Source organism: Mustela erminea, chromosome 7 (assembly GCF_009829155.1).
Source record: "Mustela erminea isolate mMusErm1 chromosome 7, mMusErm1.Pri, whole genome shotgun sequence".
In the NCBI taxonomy this organism is placed as follows: Eukaryota; Metazoa; Chordata; class Mammalia; order Carnivora; family Mustelidae; genus Mustela; species Mustela erminea.
In genome coordinates, this window is record NC_045620.1 from 534,658 (window position 1) to 552,699 (window position 18,042).

The 18,042-nt window shown below is 67.8% G+C and overlaps 1 protein-coding gene across 1 annotated transcript; it reads left to right on the forward strand.

The window, feature by feature from the left end:
* Positions 1-846: 846 nt before the first annotated feature.
* Positions 847-15,562, forward strand: HELZ2 (helicase with zinc finger 2). Its single transcript, XM_032353492.1, is given in 21 exon segments — positions 847-943; positions 1,798-2,898; positions 3,185-3,368; positions 3,445-3,552; positions 3,918-4,435; positions 4,509-5,150; positions 6,149-6,932; positions 7,195-7,270; positions 7,368-10,959; positions 10,961-11,176; positions 11,286-11,404; positions 11,499-11,630; positions 11,715-11,876; positions 11,958-12,105; positions 12,200-12,316; positions 12,403-12,595; positions 12,752-12,886; positions 13,029-13,247; positions 13,401-13,557; positions 13,648-13,815; positions 14,054-15,562. Coding segments are annotated over 20 exon segments (8,814 nt in total). The 5' UTR covers positions 847-943; positions 1,798-1,879; the 3' UTR covers positions 14,179-15,562.
* The last annotated feature ends 2,480 nt before the right edge of the window (positions 15,563-18,042 follow it).

Consider the following 18,042-nt stretch of genomic DNA (forward strand, 5'->3'; position numbering starts at 1 on the left):
GCACAGGGGACTGTGAGCCAGGCTGCTCGGGTGCCCTCAGGCCACAGTGGCCGGCGTGCCCCGCGGTCAGCCTGAGCGCGCTGGGAGCGTGTCCTCTGGCCCAGTCTTGGCCGTCAAACTTCTGCTGTGTCTGTTGGCTCTCTTCATTGTTCAAGGGGACTCTACAAGATTATGAATCTGGGAAGCCAGGATCCTTGGGGTTGCATCAGGGGGTAGTGGGGAGACTGGGTGCTCTGCTAGCTAGCTGCCCGCTGGCCTTAACCCATGAGGGCAGGGCCTCAGTTTCCTCAGGGGTGACTGAGGATGGCGCCCGTGCAGGAAAGTTGGGGGGTCAGGCCGCAAAGTGCTCCTGACCCTCCGGCCATCTGGCATGGGGGAGAGCACACTGTCCAGGGGTTGGTTATAACCCCAGGGCATCCTCAGTAAGAATCTCCCCAGCGAGGAGGGTAGGCAGGTCCCTCCGACCTAGACTGGATGGAATCCTTCAGAAAAGCCTCCCCGTGCCCCTCCCCTTCCCAGTCCTCCAGCCGCAGCCCCTCAGTCCGGACAGGTCGGTGGGCGGTGAAGCCGCTCCACAGCCGAGGGGCGCACCGGCCGGAGCCCCTTTCCCGGCTGCGCTGCTGTCCGGCTTGCTCGCCGCCGCCGCGGGCTTGGCCCCTTCTGCAAACTGCCCGGCCGGGGCGCCCCGCGGATGTGCGCGCGCGCGGGGCACCTGGGGCCGGGGTGGACCTCAGGGACCTGGCCGCCGCGGCCGAGGGGCGGGGGTGGGGGGAGGGGGCGGCGCCGGGGGCGGGGAGGGCGGCGGGGCGCGGGGGGGCGGGGGGGTGCGGTGAGGTAATTTCCGCGCTGGGGCGTCAGCGCTCCGAGTCACCCGCGGGCAGAAACGAAAGTGATCGCTCGACGCGGGGCGGGCGCCGGTGGCGGGGGCGGCTCCGCGCGCAGGGTAAGCGCCGGGCGAGGGGCCGGGGTCTCGGCCGCCCTCCGGGGCGGGCTCCGTGGGACCCCCCCAGGCGCGAGGGAGCGGAGGGGGCGGCCGTGCCCCGCGGGAGGGGCGCGCGGCGCGGTGGCGGGCGGCGGGGGCTCCCGGAAGCCACCTGCGCGCTCCCGGGTCCGGCCCGGTCCCCCCGGGCAGCGGGGCAGCCAGGTCGCTGCGACCCTGGCCCCGGCCTGCGGAGGGGCCGCGATCTCTGCGCCCCGAGGCCGGAACCCGAGTGTCGTCCGGTTTGGGAGCGTCCCCCCGGGCTTGGGCTCTCAGCGCCGTCCCTCTGCAGCGGGACCGGGCTGGGCGTCCCCCTCCAGGCTGAGGCTGCAACGGCTTCCTCTGAAAACAGCGCCGGTGTCGCGCTCAGAGTTTCCCCGGCCAGTTCCATTCGCACGGGGCTTCCCCACTTCCTGCCGCGGTGCCGTCCTGCGGGCCCCCGCCGCGCGCGGAGGTCGCGGAGCCAGCCTGGCCCCGCGGAGCAGGGCAGCCGTGTGTTTGCGCCAGCGGGGGCTGGAGGGTGTGGAGAGGGAGGCTCCCGGGGGAGCCCAGAGAGTCCGTGGGCCCCCAGGGCTCCTGTTGCCAGGGCACCCTTCCTCCCACAGGCCGGCCCAGAGACCGCCCCCCCCCCCAGAAGTGGGATGGGTCTTGATTGGGTCAAGGTCAGTGGGGCCCAGCTCTTGGGAGGAACAAGCCCCTCCACCTGTCTAGCGGACAGAATTCCGCCTGGCCTGGCTGAGAGGCGGAGTGTGGCTGCGCCCTGCCTGGGTAGCTGGGGGCTCCCGGCCTCAGGGTCTGACGGGCCCCTCCCGTTCCAGACTTCTCATCAGGAGCCGACAGCCCCAGAGGACCCGGGGATGCCGTGAGCCTCAGACGGCCCTCCGCAGACCCAGGCCAGGCATGCTGTCCCCACGGTCTGGTTCGTCACCCACCAGCCCCATGGCCACCAAGGAGCAGTCTCTGGCCAGGCTGTGTGCCCAGGTGGACCTGCACCTGGGCTGCCCTCACTGTACTCAGCGCCTGAATGAGAGCACGTATGTGCTGCGCCGGACAGAGCACCACTGTCCGCGAGAGATCCTGCTGGCCCGCTTCAGGGGAGCCACCAAGAGCAGGGTGTGGCGCAAGGTGGCCCGTCGGCCCAGCTTCCCACGGCCTGCCCGCTATGACGTCTGCTGGTACTACAGCCCGGGGCTCGGCTGCCGGCGGCATGGCAACCAGTGCACCTTTGCCCGCAGCCCGGAGGAGGCTCTGGTCTGGAACTTCGAGCGGGAGCACAATGTCGGGCGTCTGTGGCTCAAGACTGAGCTGCAGGGTGGGGGTGCCCAGGGGGAGCAGCACAGCCCCGCGGACGCCATCCGCGCCGAGCATGGCGGTCACTTCCAGCTGCTCTGCTCTCACTGCTTCCGGAGCTGTCCTCCACGCCTCTGCCCCATGGACTCCCAGGGCCACTGCCCCCAGCACGGGGCCTGCCCTTCACTCCTGGCTCACGTGAGCGCCGAGGGCCGCCGCAAGCAGCAGGTAGTGGAGGTGCGGCCGCAGCCCCAGTACGGCCAGCCGCTGGCCTACTGCATGTACGTGGGGCGCGGACGGCCGTGCCGGCACGGGGCCTCCCGCTGCCAGTACGCACACAGCGCAGTGGAGATGGCCGTGTGGGAGGCCGAGCAGCTGGGGGGGCTCCAGCGGCGGGACCTGCTCTCGCCCACTGCCCCCCGAGAGGACGAATGTGCAGCTCCCTGCGGCCAGCCTCCCAGCGTCCGGCTGTACTGCCGTGCCTGCCTGGTCACCTGCCCCTCCCAGGAGGCCTTCGAGAACCACTGCTCATCCCTGGAGCACGCACAGATGGTGGCCTTGGACCCGGCCGAGATCTGGGAACACCGCAGCCCACCCACGGGGCTCTCCGCGTTTGAGCTCTGCCCCAAGTGAGGACAGTGGGGTGGGGGTGGGGGAAAAGCCCCCCTTCAGCCGGGACCAGGGGCTCTATCCCCTCTGTGCAATCGGCTGGTCCCTGCCCCGGCCTCTGGAGGGTGGTTGAGGGAGGCGCATGGAGCCCTTCTCTCGTGGGCACGGGGGGGGGGGGGCGGGGGGGGTGCCCTGTTCCCACCCTGCCCTGCCCCAGGCCTGGAATCGACCCTGCCTCCCGCCACAGGCCAGCACTGGGCTGACAGGGCTGACCCCTGCCCTTCTTGCTGACCTTCCATTTCCCAGACCCGACCTCTGTGAGTATGGGGATGCCTGCACCAAGGCGCACTCCGAGCCGGAGCTGCAGGAGTGGGTGCGGCGGGCACAGGGCCTGGAGCTGAGGGAGCAGGCCGCCTGGCAGGAGGGGCTGGTGTCTTACCAGGCCCGGCTGCTGGCTGAGTACCAGCGAAGTCGAAGTGAGGTCCTGGTGGTAAGTGGGGACCAGGCCGGTGGGCAAGGGGTTGCGGGGCCAGAGCCCCGCCGCTGACGGCCCGGCTTCTGTGCAGCTGGCGGAGACTGTGGACGGCGTGTCCGTCACCTGCAACCAGCCCTTGGTGCATCAGGCCCCCGAGAAGAAGACTCGGCACAGCTGGGTATTTGACATCCGCTCTGAGGTGAGGCGTCAGCTCAGCCGGGGAGGTGGTTGGGCTCCCGGTTTGGAGCCGCCTGTGTGGTCTGAAGCAATGTGTGGGTCTCCGGGCCGAGCTGGTGGGAGGGGCGGGTTCCGAGAGCGAGGACCAGGCCAGTTAGCTCGTGTGCCCTGGGCGTGCCGTGCCGTACCCTCCTCTCGCTCAGCCTCCACAGGGGCTGCTCCGGGACCCCATTTGCAGGGAGGAACCCCAAGGTTCAGACAGGCCGAGCGCCCTTCTGGGGTCACAGCCAGGAAGCCCAGCAGTGTGGGGAGGGGCCCGAGCGTCCACCTGGACGCTGATGGGCGGGCAGGGTCTGGGGCCGCCTCCCCATCCAGTCTCTCCCCCAGGAACCCCTGCTGCACGTGGCCCTGCTCAAGCAGGAGCTGGGAGCGGACTTCTCGCTGGTGGCCCCCCGCCTCCCGCCGGGCCAGCTCTATGCGAAGGGGGAGCGCTTCCGAGTGCGCACCGCCCCAGCCGGGTTCCGGGTGGAGGTGCGCGTGCAGGGCGCCTCCTTCGGCTGCTTCGAGCAGTGGGTGGTTTTCGACTTCGGCCGCCGGCCTGCCTTGCTACGGAAGCTGGGGCTGCTGCTGGGCCAGGTGCGCTGCCCGGGGCCGCAGGGCAGGCCGGCATGCGGCCACGCCGAGGAGCTGGAGCGCTGGCACACGGGCAACCGCCACGTGGTGCCCGGTGTGGAGCGGACGGCCGAGCAGGTGGCCCTGGTGGCCAAGTACAAGGTGCCCGCCCTGGCGCTGGACTTCTCTCCCGGGGGCTCCGCCCCAGGCCCCATGTCCTGTGCCGACTACCGCCCGAGGGTGCACCAGTTTCTCTATGAGGAGGAGGCGGCTCAGCAGCGGCTGGTGGCCAGGTGAGTGAGGGCCGCTGGGCTGTGGGGCCGCAGAGTCCCGGCCCCGGAGTGCTGACCAGATTCTCCCCTCCAGGCTGAACTTCCGGGGCCCGGTGTCCCTGAGGACAGCCCTGGAGACGCCGGCCCTGGGTATGCTCTTCCCGCCATCAGGGGCCCTCTATGCCGAGGTCCCCACACCCTCCGCGCGGACGCCGGACACGGACGAGGGCTTTCTGCTGGGCCGGGCGGTCAGCACAGCCCTGGTGGCCCCCGTCCCCGCACGCGACCGCACCGTGTTTGAAGTGCAGCTGGAGACGCGGGCGAGCTCGGAGCGGGCGGTGTGGCTGCTGCTGCCGGCCCGCTGCTGCATGGCCCTGGGGCTGCGGCCCGACACCAGCCCCTTCCTTGAGGTGCAGTTCCAGATCGACCCGCTGACCTTCCGCTTCTGGCACCAGGCGGTAGACGCGCTGCCTGATGTGCGACTGGTGGTGCCAGACCTGCCGACATGCTCCTTGCCCCGGCCTCTGCCTGCACCCCCCGCGATGCGCGGCAACCACAAGCAGAAGCTGGCCGTGGCGCTTATTGCGGGCAGTAGCCCGGGGGGCGTCCGGCCCATTGCCCCCCTGCTCATCTACGGCCCCTTTGGCACAGGAAAGACCTACACGCTGGCCATGGCCTCCCTGGAGGTCATCCGGCAGCCCCACACCAGGGTGCTCATCTGCACGCACACCAACAGGTGAGCCCAGAGCCGCCGCCTGCTTGCTTGCTGGGCCGGGGCCAGCGTGCCGCTGCCTGCTGTGTCCCTGTGAGGAGGAGGGGGCCGGGCATTCCCAGGGTCCCTGGAGGCCTGGGCAGCCTGTGCTAGAGTGGGTCTCCGGCGTTGCCTGGCCATCGGCAAAGCAGGGTCTAGGCTGGGCCTGAGTCCTCTGGCTGCCCCGTGGATGCTTCAGGAGTAGGGGACAGTGCAGCTCCTAGGGAGGTCAGGGTCACTCTGACCCTTAGGACTTTCCCTGGGCTAAAAGAGATGGGACATTTGTGCTTTGGGCCCAGTGCAAGGTGCCCTGGGGCGTCAGGGTCTGCTGTCTGTGGGTGGGGCTCTGGGTGCCTCCACAGAGACCCCAGAGCAGACAGAGCTGTTGGGGGGCGTCTGGCGTGGCCCATCCTGCAGTTCCAGGGCTGGCTCTGTTGTTGTCGCCCCTCAGTCTCTCTTCACGGAGCCCCTGGGGTTGGTATGATCTTCCTGGCTCCCAGCACATCCTGCTCCCCAGGCAGGGGTCTCTCCCATGGTGGGCCTGGATCCCTAGGGTCCTGGGGAGCAGGTCCCTGCAGAGATGCCCGGGGGCTCTCGCGTGTCCCCAGGATACCCTGGCCTCGGTGCTTCTCCATCTGCTCCCGGAGCTGGTGCACCCACTGGCAGCCCCCCGGGAGCTGAGCTCCGGGCCAAGCACAGCCTCTGGCCACCCGGGCTATCTCAGGCAGGGGCCCCTGAGGTTCCGCTCTCTGCCTCTCTGCACGGCCAGCTCCTTCACCTCCTCCTCCAGGGATCCCTCCCTGCCCACCCCGACCCTCTGTGCTGTTGCCGGTTCCCGTCCGACTCTGACCTTGTCCTCTGTCCCCTCTGCTGGCGTCAAAGCTGTGTGGGGTGGGTCTGTGTGCCTCTGCTGAATTCCTGGCGTCCAGGCCGGGCTGGGCTCACAGGACATGCCTCGGTGGAACGTGTGCCCTTTCCCTCAGCGCGGCCGACATCTACATCGAGGAGCACTTCCACCACTACGTGAGCAGTGGCCACCCTGAGGCCACTCCACTCCGGGTGATGTTCACGGACCGCCCGCCCAGCCAGACGGACGCGGCCACGCTGCGCTACTGCCTCCTGACCGGGGACCGCCGGGCCTTCCGCGCCCCGACACGGGCCGAGCTGGAGCAGCACCGCATTGTGGTGGCCACGGCGTCCCAGGCGCGCGAGCTCAGGGTGCCCAGCGGGTTCTTCTCACACATCCTCATCGACGAGGCCGCCCAGATGCTGGAGTGCGAGGCGCTCACCCCGCTGCGCTACGCCGGGCCCGGCACGCGCCTGGTGCTGGCGGGGGACCACCGGCAGGTCACGCCCAGGCTCTTCAGCGTGCCGGGCGCCCAGGCCGCGGGCCACACGCTGCTCTGCCGCCTCTTCTGGCACTACCAGAGGGAGGCCCACGCCGTGGCGCGGCACAGCCGGCTCATCTTCCACGAGAACTACCGCTGCACCGAGGCCATCCTTCAGTTCGTCTCGCGGCACTTCTACCTGGCCGAGGGCAGCCCCATCCACGCCAGCGGCCGGGTCCCCCGCCACCCCACGCACTACCCTCTCATGTTCTGCCACGTGGCGGGCAACCCCGAGCGGGACCTGTCACGCGCGTCCTGGCTGAACGCGGCGGAGATCGCGCAGGTCGTGGAGAAGGTGCAGGAGATCTACCAGACCTGGCCCCCCTGCTGGGGCAGCCGCGAGCAGAGGCACATCTGTGCCGTGTCCCACGGTGCCCAGGTGAGCCCCTGCCGCCCGCAACAGCCCACCTCCCCTCTTCTGGCAGGGATGCCCGGAGGAGGGCGCGGGTCCCTCTCTGGCCGGAGGGGGTTCCTCCTCAGCCTCAGCGGCTCCTCCTGAGAGAGGGGCTGAGGGATGAATCTGCCAGGCCGAATCTGTGGGGCTCGAACCTGCGACTGGGGCCGGGGCTCCGGGCCGTGGGCCTCGTGTCCCCCCGCAGGGGCTCACTCGGGCCGGCTGCTCTGGCCGTGTGTGTCTGCAGGTGGTCGCGCTGAGGCAGGAGCTGAGGAAGAGGGACCTGGGCCAGGTGTCTGTGGGCAGCTTTGAGATCCTGCCAGGTGGGTGATGAGTGCTGGGGTGGGGAGGGGCAGGTGCAGAGCTGGGCGGGCTCCCCCCCACCCCGGGCCTGACCCCCTTGACCGCCCCCCCCCATAGGGCGGGAGTTCCGGGCTGTGGTGGTGAGCACCGTGCACAGCTGCAGCAGCCTGCTGAGCTGCGGGGCACCCGCCCTGGGCTTCTTCACCGACGCCCGCGTGCTCAACACCGTCATGACGCGCGCCCAGTCCCAGGTGGTGGCTGTGGGCAACGCCGTGGCCCTCTGCTCCTTCGGGGCCTGTAGCAAGCTCTGGAAGAGCTTCATCCGCGAGTGCGTGACGCACTGCAGCGTCTGGCCTGAGAGCCTGTCCCTGGAGCACATCGAGCAGAGTGTGGTGCAGAGCAGGAGGCAGCGCTGGGCCCTCCACGCAGAGAGATCTGTGGCTGCCGTGGCCCAGGACGCTGTCCCGCAAGAGGGTACAACAGGGGCTCTAGCCACAGAGCACGTGGCCACGGACAAGGTGGCACCAGGGGCTGAAGGGAGGACATCCCCTTCCAAGACCTTGGCAGCGGGAGGCGAGGCCACACAGAGCATAGAGGCTGGGGACGCGGCCCTGGTGTCTGTGGCAGGGGGCTGCCAGGTGGTGAGGGAGACTGCCATGGTGCCCCCAGAGGCCGAGGACATGACCTCAGCTGGGAACTCGTCCTTGGGGGACATGGCCCCAGGGAAGGCAGTGGCCGGGCTGCCGGCCACAGAAGATGGGGACCCCGAGGACCTCGAGGACTCTGAGTCGGACTTCTGGCCCTCCGACATGGAGCTCAACGCGGACGACTCCATCCTGCAGGAGCTCCTGGATGAAGCCCGAAACTTGGCGGTGACCGTCCAGGAAGACGGGCTGCTGGACGCCGTCGCCCAGCCCGAGTCCCCACAGCAGGCCCGGCAGTACAGGAGCCTGCCGCGGGCCGCGCTGCGGAAGCTGCTGAGCCTGGAGCCTGAGCTGTACCGCCCCTGCACCTTTGTGCAGGAGACCTTCGAGCGGGCGCTGGCCGTCCCACTGGACGACGCGGACTGCGGCCCCATCCACATCAGGGGCCGCCTGCACTGTGGGATGGCCTTCAGCGGGGACGAGGTGCTGGTGGAGGTCCTGGGCGTAGACAGAGGCTCCTCGGGGAGGCTTCAGGGCCGCGTGGTGGGCGTGCTGAAGAGGAAGCGGCGGGAGCTGGTGTTCGTGTGCCGCATGGACGAGTGGGACCCTCGCATCATGACCCCCATCGACGGCTCCGTGACCAAGATCTTCGTGGCCGAGCTGAAGGACCCGCTGCAGGTTCCCGTGCACTGCGTCCAGCAGGGCCGTGTGCGGCGCGTGGGGTACGAGCCACTCCCCGCCGAGGCCCGTGGCAGCCGACTCTTCTTGGTGCGTGTTGTCCTGTGGCGACCCCGCTTCTACTACCCCCTGGGCATCATCCTGGAGGTGCTACCAGAGGCTACCACCTGGGAGCAGAGTCTCCGCATCCTGGACCTGGAGCACGGCCTGAGGGCGCCGGGGCCGGAGCCAGCCTCCGTCAGCAAGGCACTGCAGAAGTACCGGGCAGAGCTCAGTCGGGCGCCCGACCGCCGGGAGGACTGCCGTGGCTTTCTGACCTTCACCGTGGACCCCCAGGGTGCCTGCTACCTGGACGATGCCCTCAGCGTCCGAGATCTGGGCTCCAGGTACGAGGTGGCCGTGCACATTGCCGATGTGGCCAGCGCTGTCCCCAGGGATGGGCCTCTGGACCCGGAGGCCCGAAGACGGGGCGTGACATTCTACGCCCCTGACCGGGAGCCGCAGCCCATGCTGCCGGCCAGCCTCTGCCAGGACGCGCTCAGCCTCCTGCCGGGCCAGGATCGCTTGGCCGTCTCCCTCTTCCTCACGGTTGAAAAGGGCAGCGACCAGCTCAAAGGCCTGCACATCGCGCCCTCGGTGATCCGCTCTGACCGCCGGCTGTCCTACGAGGAGGCCGAGCACGTCATCAGGCGGCACCCGGGCGCCGGCGGGGAGCTGCCCAGCCTCTTGGATTCTGTGGACGCCTGTGTCGTGGCCGCCTGCCACTTCTCCCGGGTGCTGCGCCGAGCCCGCTTGGGGACCGACGCACACTACGAGCAGCCCAGCGAGGACGGCGTGCTGGGCTTCCGCGCGGCCCACACCATGGTCAAGGAGTACATGATCCAGTTCAACAGGCTGGCGGCCGAGCTCCTCGTGAGCAGCGAGTGCACGCGGACGGTCACGCTGCTGCGGTGGCAGCCCGCGCCCAGTGAGCGCCAGCTCGCGGCACTGGAGGAGAAGCACGGGGAGCTGGTGCCCCTTTCCCTGCACCTGCGCCGCCACCTGCGGGGCTGTGGGTCTCCCGGCCGACAGGTCTACCTCCTGGCCACCCTGTGGAGGCACCTGCAGTGCGCCGCCCGTGCCGGGGACCACAATCTGCTGGCGGACCTCATCACCACAGACGACGTGCACCCCTCCCTGGCTCCCGTGGGCCTCGACCTCCGCAAGGCCCTGGGCCGCTCTGTGTTTGGCCGCTCCCGCCAGGGCGAGCAGCAGGCTGCGGGGCACTACGCGCTGCGGGTGGACTGGTACACGTGGGCCACCTCGCCCATCCGCAGGTACCTGGACGTGGTAGTGCAGCGGCAGGTCCTGCTGGCGCTGGGCCACGGGGGCACCCCCTACTCTGCCAGGGACATCGACGGGCTGTGCCAGGAATTCAGCCACCAGCATGCGCGTGCCCAGGCCTATCAGCGCCAGGCCCGAAGCCTGCATCTGGCCGCGCAGCTCCGGGTCCAGCCCCGGGCCAAGCTGGGCATCGTGGCGGGCGTGGAGATGGGCGCCCGCGGCTTCAAGCTGCTCTTTCCCACCAACCCCGAGACCTTGCCTGACCCCTGCCCTGTACAGTACCGCGCCCTGCAGCTGGCCGAGCACCCCAGGGACCTGGCTGGGCGGCCGGGCCTGCGGCTGGAATGGCGGCGCCGCATCTACTCGGTGCAGGCGGAAGGGCCGCGCTCCCCGCAGCCCGGCGCCCTGCTGGACCCCTACACCCGGTGGGTGGACGCCGCCCGGTGGGAGCAGCTGCTGGAGCTAGTGCAGGCGGAGCGGTGGCCTGAGGCGGCGGCCCTGGTGCGGGAGCTGGGTACAGCAGAGCCCCCGCCCCGGGAGCTGGGCCGCGTGAGGCACAGCCGCTGCGGCCACTTCGTGGAGGTGTCCCGGGAGCTGGGCAGCGGGGACGTCCTGCAGGTGCAGCTCAGCGCCTGCCTGCAGCGGGGCTTCCTGGTGCCAAGCCTGCAGCTGTGCACCGTGGCGCCGGGCCTCACCCTCTGCCTGCAGCACGTAGAGCGGCCCGGCGACTGCTTCCTGGACCAGGCGCCCCGGGCGGCGCAGGACCGGTGTCTCAATGAGGGCGAGTACGCCCGCGTGTGGGGGCCGTTCTGCTCTCTGGAGTCGGCCGCAGGCGCCGTCTCGGAGGGGGACTCCATCACGCTGCAGCAGGTCAGCGTGTCCTGGGACACAAAGCAGGTGGCGCAGGGGCGGCTGTGCGGCTCCTTCTGCCTGGAGCCGTCCTTCCTCAGCGAGCACGGCATTGACATCGGCTTCGGCCACTGCTACCTCTGCATCCGGCTCGAGGGGCTGCCGGCCATGCCCGTTACAGGGGAGCTGCACCCCCCCAGCCGGCCCCGGCCGGCCTCCCCTCCTGAGCATCGACCCTGACACGTACACTTGGGTGGCCCATGGGCTGACGGGACACTGGGACCCGAAGGAGGGCCAGGCCGACCGGCAGGAGACCTCCAGGCAGGTGTACTTCTTCGTCCAGCACATGCCCATGGAGAAAGTTCCAGAAGAGGTGCTGAGATCGGGCACCCGATTCACTATTGAGGTGCTTCCCAAGCAGCTTCCTGACATGTGAGTAGCTTCCACAGGGAGAAGCTGGGGAAAAGCGGGCCGGGTGTCCCCTCCTGGGGGTAGTCCTGGGGATGTCGCCGGGTCCCTCTTCACTGCCACCTGCTCCCAGTCGCAAGGAAGAAGCCGTGAGCAGGTTGGACCGTGCGTCCCCGCTGGTGGTCAGCATTGCCCTGGGCCGGCCCATCCCTCCGACCTTCCGCCTTGCTCCTGAGCAGACCCCCCACAGAGGTAGGTCCTGGGACCCTCCAGCTCTCCCATGTCCCTTCGTCCCGCCTGGGTCCTGCCCTGCGCCCCTGCTCAGGCAGGCCTGACCCTTCCTTAGGGACGTACAGCAGGCTCCTGGAGAAACGCATGTTCGACCTCCCCGGAGGCCGCCACACCCTGAACTCCAGCCAGAACCGGGCTGTCAGGGCAGCCCTGCAGAAGCCGTTCACAGTGATCCAGGGCCCGCCAGGTGGGGCCCGTGCTGCGGGGCTGGGGCCTCGGGCTGCCTGCGCTGGTGGCCAGGGGCTCTGTTCATGACACGCTCTGCCCGCAGGCACGGGGAAGACGGTGGTGGGTTTCCACATCGTGTTCTGGTTTCACAAGGCAAATGAGGAGCAGGTGATGGCCTGGGGCGCCCCCAGGGAGGAGGAGCTGCTGGGGGGCCCGTGCGTCTTGTACTGCGGTCCCTCTAACAAGTCAGTGGACGTCCTGGCAGGTGCGCTGGGCTGGTTGTGTGGGGGCTTTGCCTGACGGTGCTGGTCCCGGGGGATGGTGACTCACGTCCTGTTGCCACCAGGACTGCTGCTGAGCAGGAGAGCAGAGCTGAAGCCGCTGCGGGTGTACAGTGAGCAGGCCGAGGCCACCGAATTCCCGGGGCCCAGTGTGGGCAGCAGCGGCCCGCCCAGGAAGACCCCTCGGGAGGGGAGGCCCAACCAGAGCCTCAGGTGCAGTCTCTTGGCAGTCTGTGGGTGCGGGACCCCACAGTCCTGTCGGGGCGAGGACTGACATGGGGCTTCATGGCTGCCCCTCCCACCCCAGGAGCATCACCCTGCACCACAGGGTCCGGCAGGCCTCCAACCCTTACGCGGCGGTCATCAGGGGGTTCGACGCTCGGGTGCAGAAAGGGGAGGTCTTTTCCAAGGACGACCTCAACCGGTAAGCCGCTGGGGCTGTGCCGTTGTCTCCACGGTGGAGATGTGGTGGGGGGGGTCCCTGTGTGACTGAGGGCTGTCCCCACACAGGTACAAGCAGGTGCTGGGGAAGGCACGGAGGTTCGAGCTGGAGCGGCACCGGGTCATCTTGTGTACGTGCTCGTGTGCGGCCTCGGCAGGCCTCAGGAGGCTGGCTGTGCGGCAGGTCCTCGTTGATGAAGCGGGCATGGCCACGGAGCCCGAGACCCTCATCCCGCTGGTGGCCTTCTCAGGGGTGGAGAAGGTGAGGGAGCTGGGTGCTGAGCTGGGAGCCCCAGGTGGGTGACAGTGGGTGCGGCCTCTCGCCCGGAGGACAGCCTCCTGGTGGTGGAGTGGCCACACCATGGGCTGGGACCTCGAGGTCTGCAGGTGTCAGGACCGTGGCTGCCTGTGTCTGCAGGTGGTTCTTCTGGGGGACCACAAGCAACTGCGGCCTGTGGTCAGGAGTGAGCAGCTGCAGAATCTGGGGCTGGACCGGTCTCTCTTCGAGAGGTATCATGCAGATGCCTTCCTGCTAGACACACAGTACCGCATGGTAAGCCGGCCCCAGCCTCGCCGTCTCTGGCCGCGGTGTGGTATGAGGCCAGGGATGCCCAAGGGGTTGCTGCCCACAACTCGACCCCCGGTGTCCACCCTGGCCTCCAAGACCCCCAGCTCTCTCACGCCCTGCCTTGCAGCACGCGGACATCTGCGCCTTCCCCTCCACGGAGTTCTACAAGAAGAAGCTGAAGACCTGGCCGGGCCTGAAGCGGCCGCCCAGCGTCCTGGGCCACGCTGGCAAGGAGAGCTGCTCTGTCATCTTTGGCCATGTGCAGGGCCATGAGCAGAGCCTACTGGTGTCCACAGATGAAGGGAATGAAAACTCCAAGGCCAACCCGGAGGAGGTGGCTGAGGTGGTGAGTGTCAGTGAGACTTTCCCTGGTGCCCCTTGGTCAGGGAGGGCTTCCTAGAGGAGGAGGCAGAGAGACTGAGGGAACAGGTGAAGCTCGGGTGTCCAGGGCAGGAGAGGTTCCAGGGCCTGCTCCAGCAGCACCCCCTTGGTCCCTCAGGTCCGCATTGCTAAGCAGCTGACCCTGGGTAGGACCGTGGACCCCAAGGACATTGCCATTCTCACGCCCTACAATGCTCAGGCTGCGGAGATCGGCAAGAGGCTTGGGCAAGAGGGTGTCACCGGAGTGAGTGTGTGCTCCATCACCAAGAGCCAGGGTGAGCGCGGCTCTGGGGCAGGGGCCTCGCGGGCCAGCGGGTGGGTGCTGGACCTGGGCGGGGCCTCATCACGGGCGCCCACCTGCGCAGGAAGCGAGTGGCGCTACGTGCTGGTGAGCACCGTGCGCACGTGCCCCGAGAGTGACCTGGACCAGCGGCCGACGAAGAGCTGGCTGAAGAGGTTCCTGGGCTTTGTGGTGGACCCCAATCAAGTGAACGTGGCCATCACCCGGGCCAAAGAGGGCCTCTGCTTCATTGGTAGGACTGCTGGGCGGCTCGGCTGGGGGGCGGGGCTTCTCCCTGGGGGTGTGGCTGCACGGCTTGGGGGGCGGGCCGGGCCAGGGCGGGGCCTCTCCCTGGGGGTGTGGCTGCACGGCTGGGGGCGGGGCAGGCCGGGGCGGGGCCTCTCCCTGGGGGTGTGGCTGAATGGCTGGGGGCAGGAGGGCCAGGGCGGGGCTGGGGTCCACCGCGGACCCCTGCCCCTCAACCTGCGCAGGGGACCACCGCCTCCTGCGTTGTTGCCCTCTCTGGCGGAGATTCCTGGACTTCTGTGAGGACCAGCAGAGCCTCGTGCCCGCCAGCCAGGTGCGCGTTCGGAGGAGGCCTGCCCTGTCTCCCTGAAGAGCCCACTCTGCCTGCCCACTGCCCTCGGGCTGCCAGGACTTCGAGGCAAAGTCCCCACCCCTCTTCCGCAGCTTGCCTTGTCAGGCCGCACTCAGCAGAATCCCACGTGCCTTCGGTTAGGGTTAGGTACTGCTGGCTGCCTCGCCGCCCCGGTTGGGTCTGCGCTGAGGTTCTGAGCAATAATCCTCATCTGGAGCCTCGGCCTCTCCGGGGACAGGGGGGCAGGCCAGGCCCTGCCCTGCCAGCACGTGCCTACGCTTGGGAGAGAGGGACTCCCCAGTCTCCCTGCTGTGCTGCCTTTGTTGGGATATTTTGCAGGGATCATCTCAGGGGTGTGGGATGGGGCGAGGTCCTCTGGACCTTCTGGTGTTGCTGGGAAGGTTTGGGGTGGGGAAGGAAATCCTCGCGGGGTTACTCTGTGGTCTTTGGGTGCCATCCCTGACCACGCTGGGTGCTGGCTGTGGGGCTCAGCCTTCTTTCTTTCCTTTTTTCTTTTTTTACAAGTAGGCTCCCTGCCCAGTGTGTGCTTGAACTCATGGCCCTGAGATTAAGAGCTGCATGTTCTACCAACTAAGCCAGCCAGGCCCCCCGGTTTTCTATTTTCTAAAATAAACCAGACGCCAGTGTCTTTTTTTACTGGAACAGGTTCCTTATCCCAAACTTAGACAAAGAGGCCTCCCTGGAAGAGAGGGTCTTTTTTCTGTCCCCACTACCCTGTTTCACTGGGGCCCACAGCTCTGTGTCCTTCAGGGGCCACCTGCCCTTGCAGGCAGAAGGGCAGACCAGAACCAGATACACACACAACCTTGCCCGTACCGTGGGTATGTGGGTAGGGACCGAGACTGACGTGCCCCTGGATGGGCAGCCTTGTGCCTTCAGCCTGAGCTCTGCCTCCCCTTTGCAAACTCAAGCCTGCTCCCAGGTCAGGGCTTCTGGGACAACCTGTCCTCTGTGTCTGCCTTTGCAAGGCTGAGGAACTCCCCCTGTCCCTCAGGGTACATTTCTGTTCTGCCTGGTCTGGAAACTCTTGCCTTGGTATCTGCCCTCACCTCAGCAAACCCTCACCACCCCCACCCCCCCACCCCCCGTAAGGCAGCTCTGACCCAGAGTCTCTGCACATCCTCGTGGCCTGGGGGATGTGGCAGACAAGCTGCTTACACTAGGAGGGGCTTGCCCCCGCACCCCCCTTTCTGTGGCCTTGCTGCAGAACTTTCTGCCAGCGGTGGGGTGGGGAGGGGGGCAGCGGCGGGGTGGGAAGTGATATTCTGATGTTTTCTACAAATCAATTTCTACATTCCAATTTTTATATCTTTTGTTGGACTCTGTGTTATATGATTCAATACTAATTTTATTATAAAGACTACTCTGGATGTGTTTCTCACATCTGCGTGTTTGAGGTTTTATTGGGGGCACCTCCTCTTGTTTTGGGTTGTAGGGTAGCTCCTGATTCTGCCAGGAATCCAGAGCCCATTCTAGCCAGGTGCTGGACAAGCAAGTGCTCTGGGAGAGGCTGGTGTCCCTGTGTCACAGCTTACAGCACAGCCAGTGGGCTGAGCAGGGTCTGTGGCTGGACAGCGGACAGCCCCAGTGGGGCTGACTGGGCGAAGATGGGCGACAGGGACGGGCTGGGTCCTGGAGATGCAGGCATGCCCAGCCTCCTGAACGCTGACCCCAGGCCAAGTCCAAAGTCCCCGCGGCGGCCAGCCCTGCCAGCGTCCTGCACGGCCCAGAGTCTGAGCGCTTCCCGAGGACACTTGCACGCTGCATGCCTCCTCTACGCCGACTTCAGCCGTTCCTTGTCTGGTCTGTTGCTCAGTGCCCAAGCCTCCAACAGCACCGGCTGCGCAGAGGAAGGCATGTCTGGGCCTGGCTTCCCTGGGAGCCTGCACGAGTATCAGATCGGTGTGGAGGTGACACAGTCAAAGAGTCAAAGGCCTTCTCCAAGGCCACTGTGTTCCCTGTGAGACTCCTGAGGGAGCCAGACAGGCAGGCCCCGCCTTCTAGGCCAACCACACAGGCATGGAGTTTTACCATCTGGTCAAAAACATTGGAAAGGAGGACCAGCAGGCGTCCTGAGGCAGGAAGTCAGGACCTCTTACGCCTGGAATCAGGGAGGGCTTCTTGGAGGAGCGGGCGTTGACGCCCCGAGCACGCGCGTGCGCGCGGACTGGCGGGGAAGCTGGGCGGTCTGGCCGAGGCGGGCCGCGGCGGCGCGAGGCGGGGCGGAAGGCAGAGGGCGGGCCTCGTCGCAGAGGGGCTCAAGGTTTCAAGTCAGGCGCGTTCTCCGGCAAGGCAGCGAACCAGACGGACCTCGGCCCAGGGGGAAAGCGCTTGGCCTCATGCGCCGGCGAGGTTCAAAGACGAGAGCGCGCCAGGCCTGCTGCAGCGGGGCCCTCACAGCGGGGCCTCCCGCGGGGCAGGCCTCTGGGCAGCTGCCGTCCCTGGTGACGGTGGGAGGCGCGGAGACCCCGGGGGACCCTCAGTCACCTTACGCACAAACGCCTCCCTCCACCAGCCCTGACTCCAACCTGCCCCCTTCTTGCTGGGATCGGTGTGACCTGGCACAAAACCCCATCCCTGGTCCCTGCCCAGCTTTGCTTCTCTCCCTGCCCGCCCACCCCTGCGCCAGCCCTCTCTACCGCGCTGGAGTGGGCGTGGGAGGCGGCTCAGGAGCACCACCAGGCTCTGCTCTGGACTCCTCCCCAGCCTTCCCCCCTCCCCAGGATGCCTTGGGGTGACCAGACCCTGAGGAACACCCAGGAGTGCCTGCCCCATAGCACACGATGCCACAGTGTGTGTCTGACAGGCTGGCTTGACCCGGAGTGGCGTGCAGTAACGCAGAGTGGGTCAGGAACTGGGAAGGCCTGGGAGGACCCCACCCACCTCTCAAGAGCTGGGGGCGGGGACGAGTCCTGGGGACAGCTGGGCACCTGGTCGCTCTCCGAACCACCCCTCTGCCAGCGGGGGAGGCGGTCCCTGTTCCTGGTCATCTTGCCTGCCCAGGCCTTCGGCTCTCAGGCAGCCTAGTGACCCCCACGGTGGACAAGGGGGTGGAGAAGGGGCCAGCGCACGGGCAGCTCTCCTGGGCCACGGCACGGTCCCTCCTGGACCTGGACACAGCCCAGCTGCAGACAGATGTTGACCTTCGCCTCACCTGTGTCAGGACGCGGATGTGAGTGTGGGGAGGGAGGGAGCTGCTGGCACACTGGTGGTGGCGTGGCCTCGCCCGGGGCAAGGACAGTCTCTGGAGGCAGCAGTGAGGCGCTGGTCCCCTTCCGGGGGGCTGGGCGTGGCGGCTGGTGGGGAGGGCCACCGCACAACAGCTGGGCACCAGCCTGCGCCCAGGGCAGGCCCTCTGCCGGACTCCCTTGCCTCGGGCCCTCACCCACCTTGGGACTGGAGCACAGATGTGGTTCAGCTCCTTTTCGGGAGGAGACTGTGTCATTTAAAAGACAAAACGTCCTCTTGGTCTGGGCACCCACGACCCTGACTCCAGTGATGCTGGGGGCCACAGGATGGGGCACGACTGCCCCCCATGAGGTTATTGTTCCCCTTGGGGAGCCCTGGCCTGGGACACAGGGCAAGGTAGCCAGGGCCAGTGCCAAGGTTGCAGGGCTGCTTACTGTGCCAGAGAGGGGCGAGGAGATGCGGGAGGGGCAGACACAGCAGGGCCCCTTGGAGAAGTTCTCATCTCGGTCCAGGGGCAGCTGTCCTGGAAGGTGCAGCGTGGGGTGCCCCCTGGCAAAGGGGGCAGGAGCCTGGGGGGCCTGGGACTGGGGGGTTGGGCTGGACAGCATCTGAGCACACACTCCCATGGCGGCTGCTGCCTGTCAAACGTAAGGTTTGTTTCTTTAGTTGTGT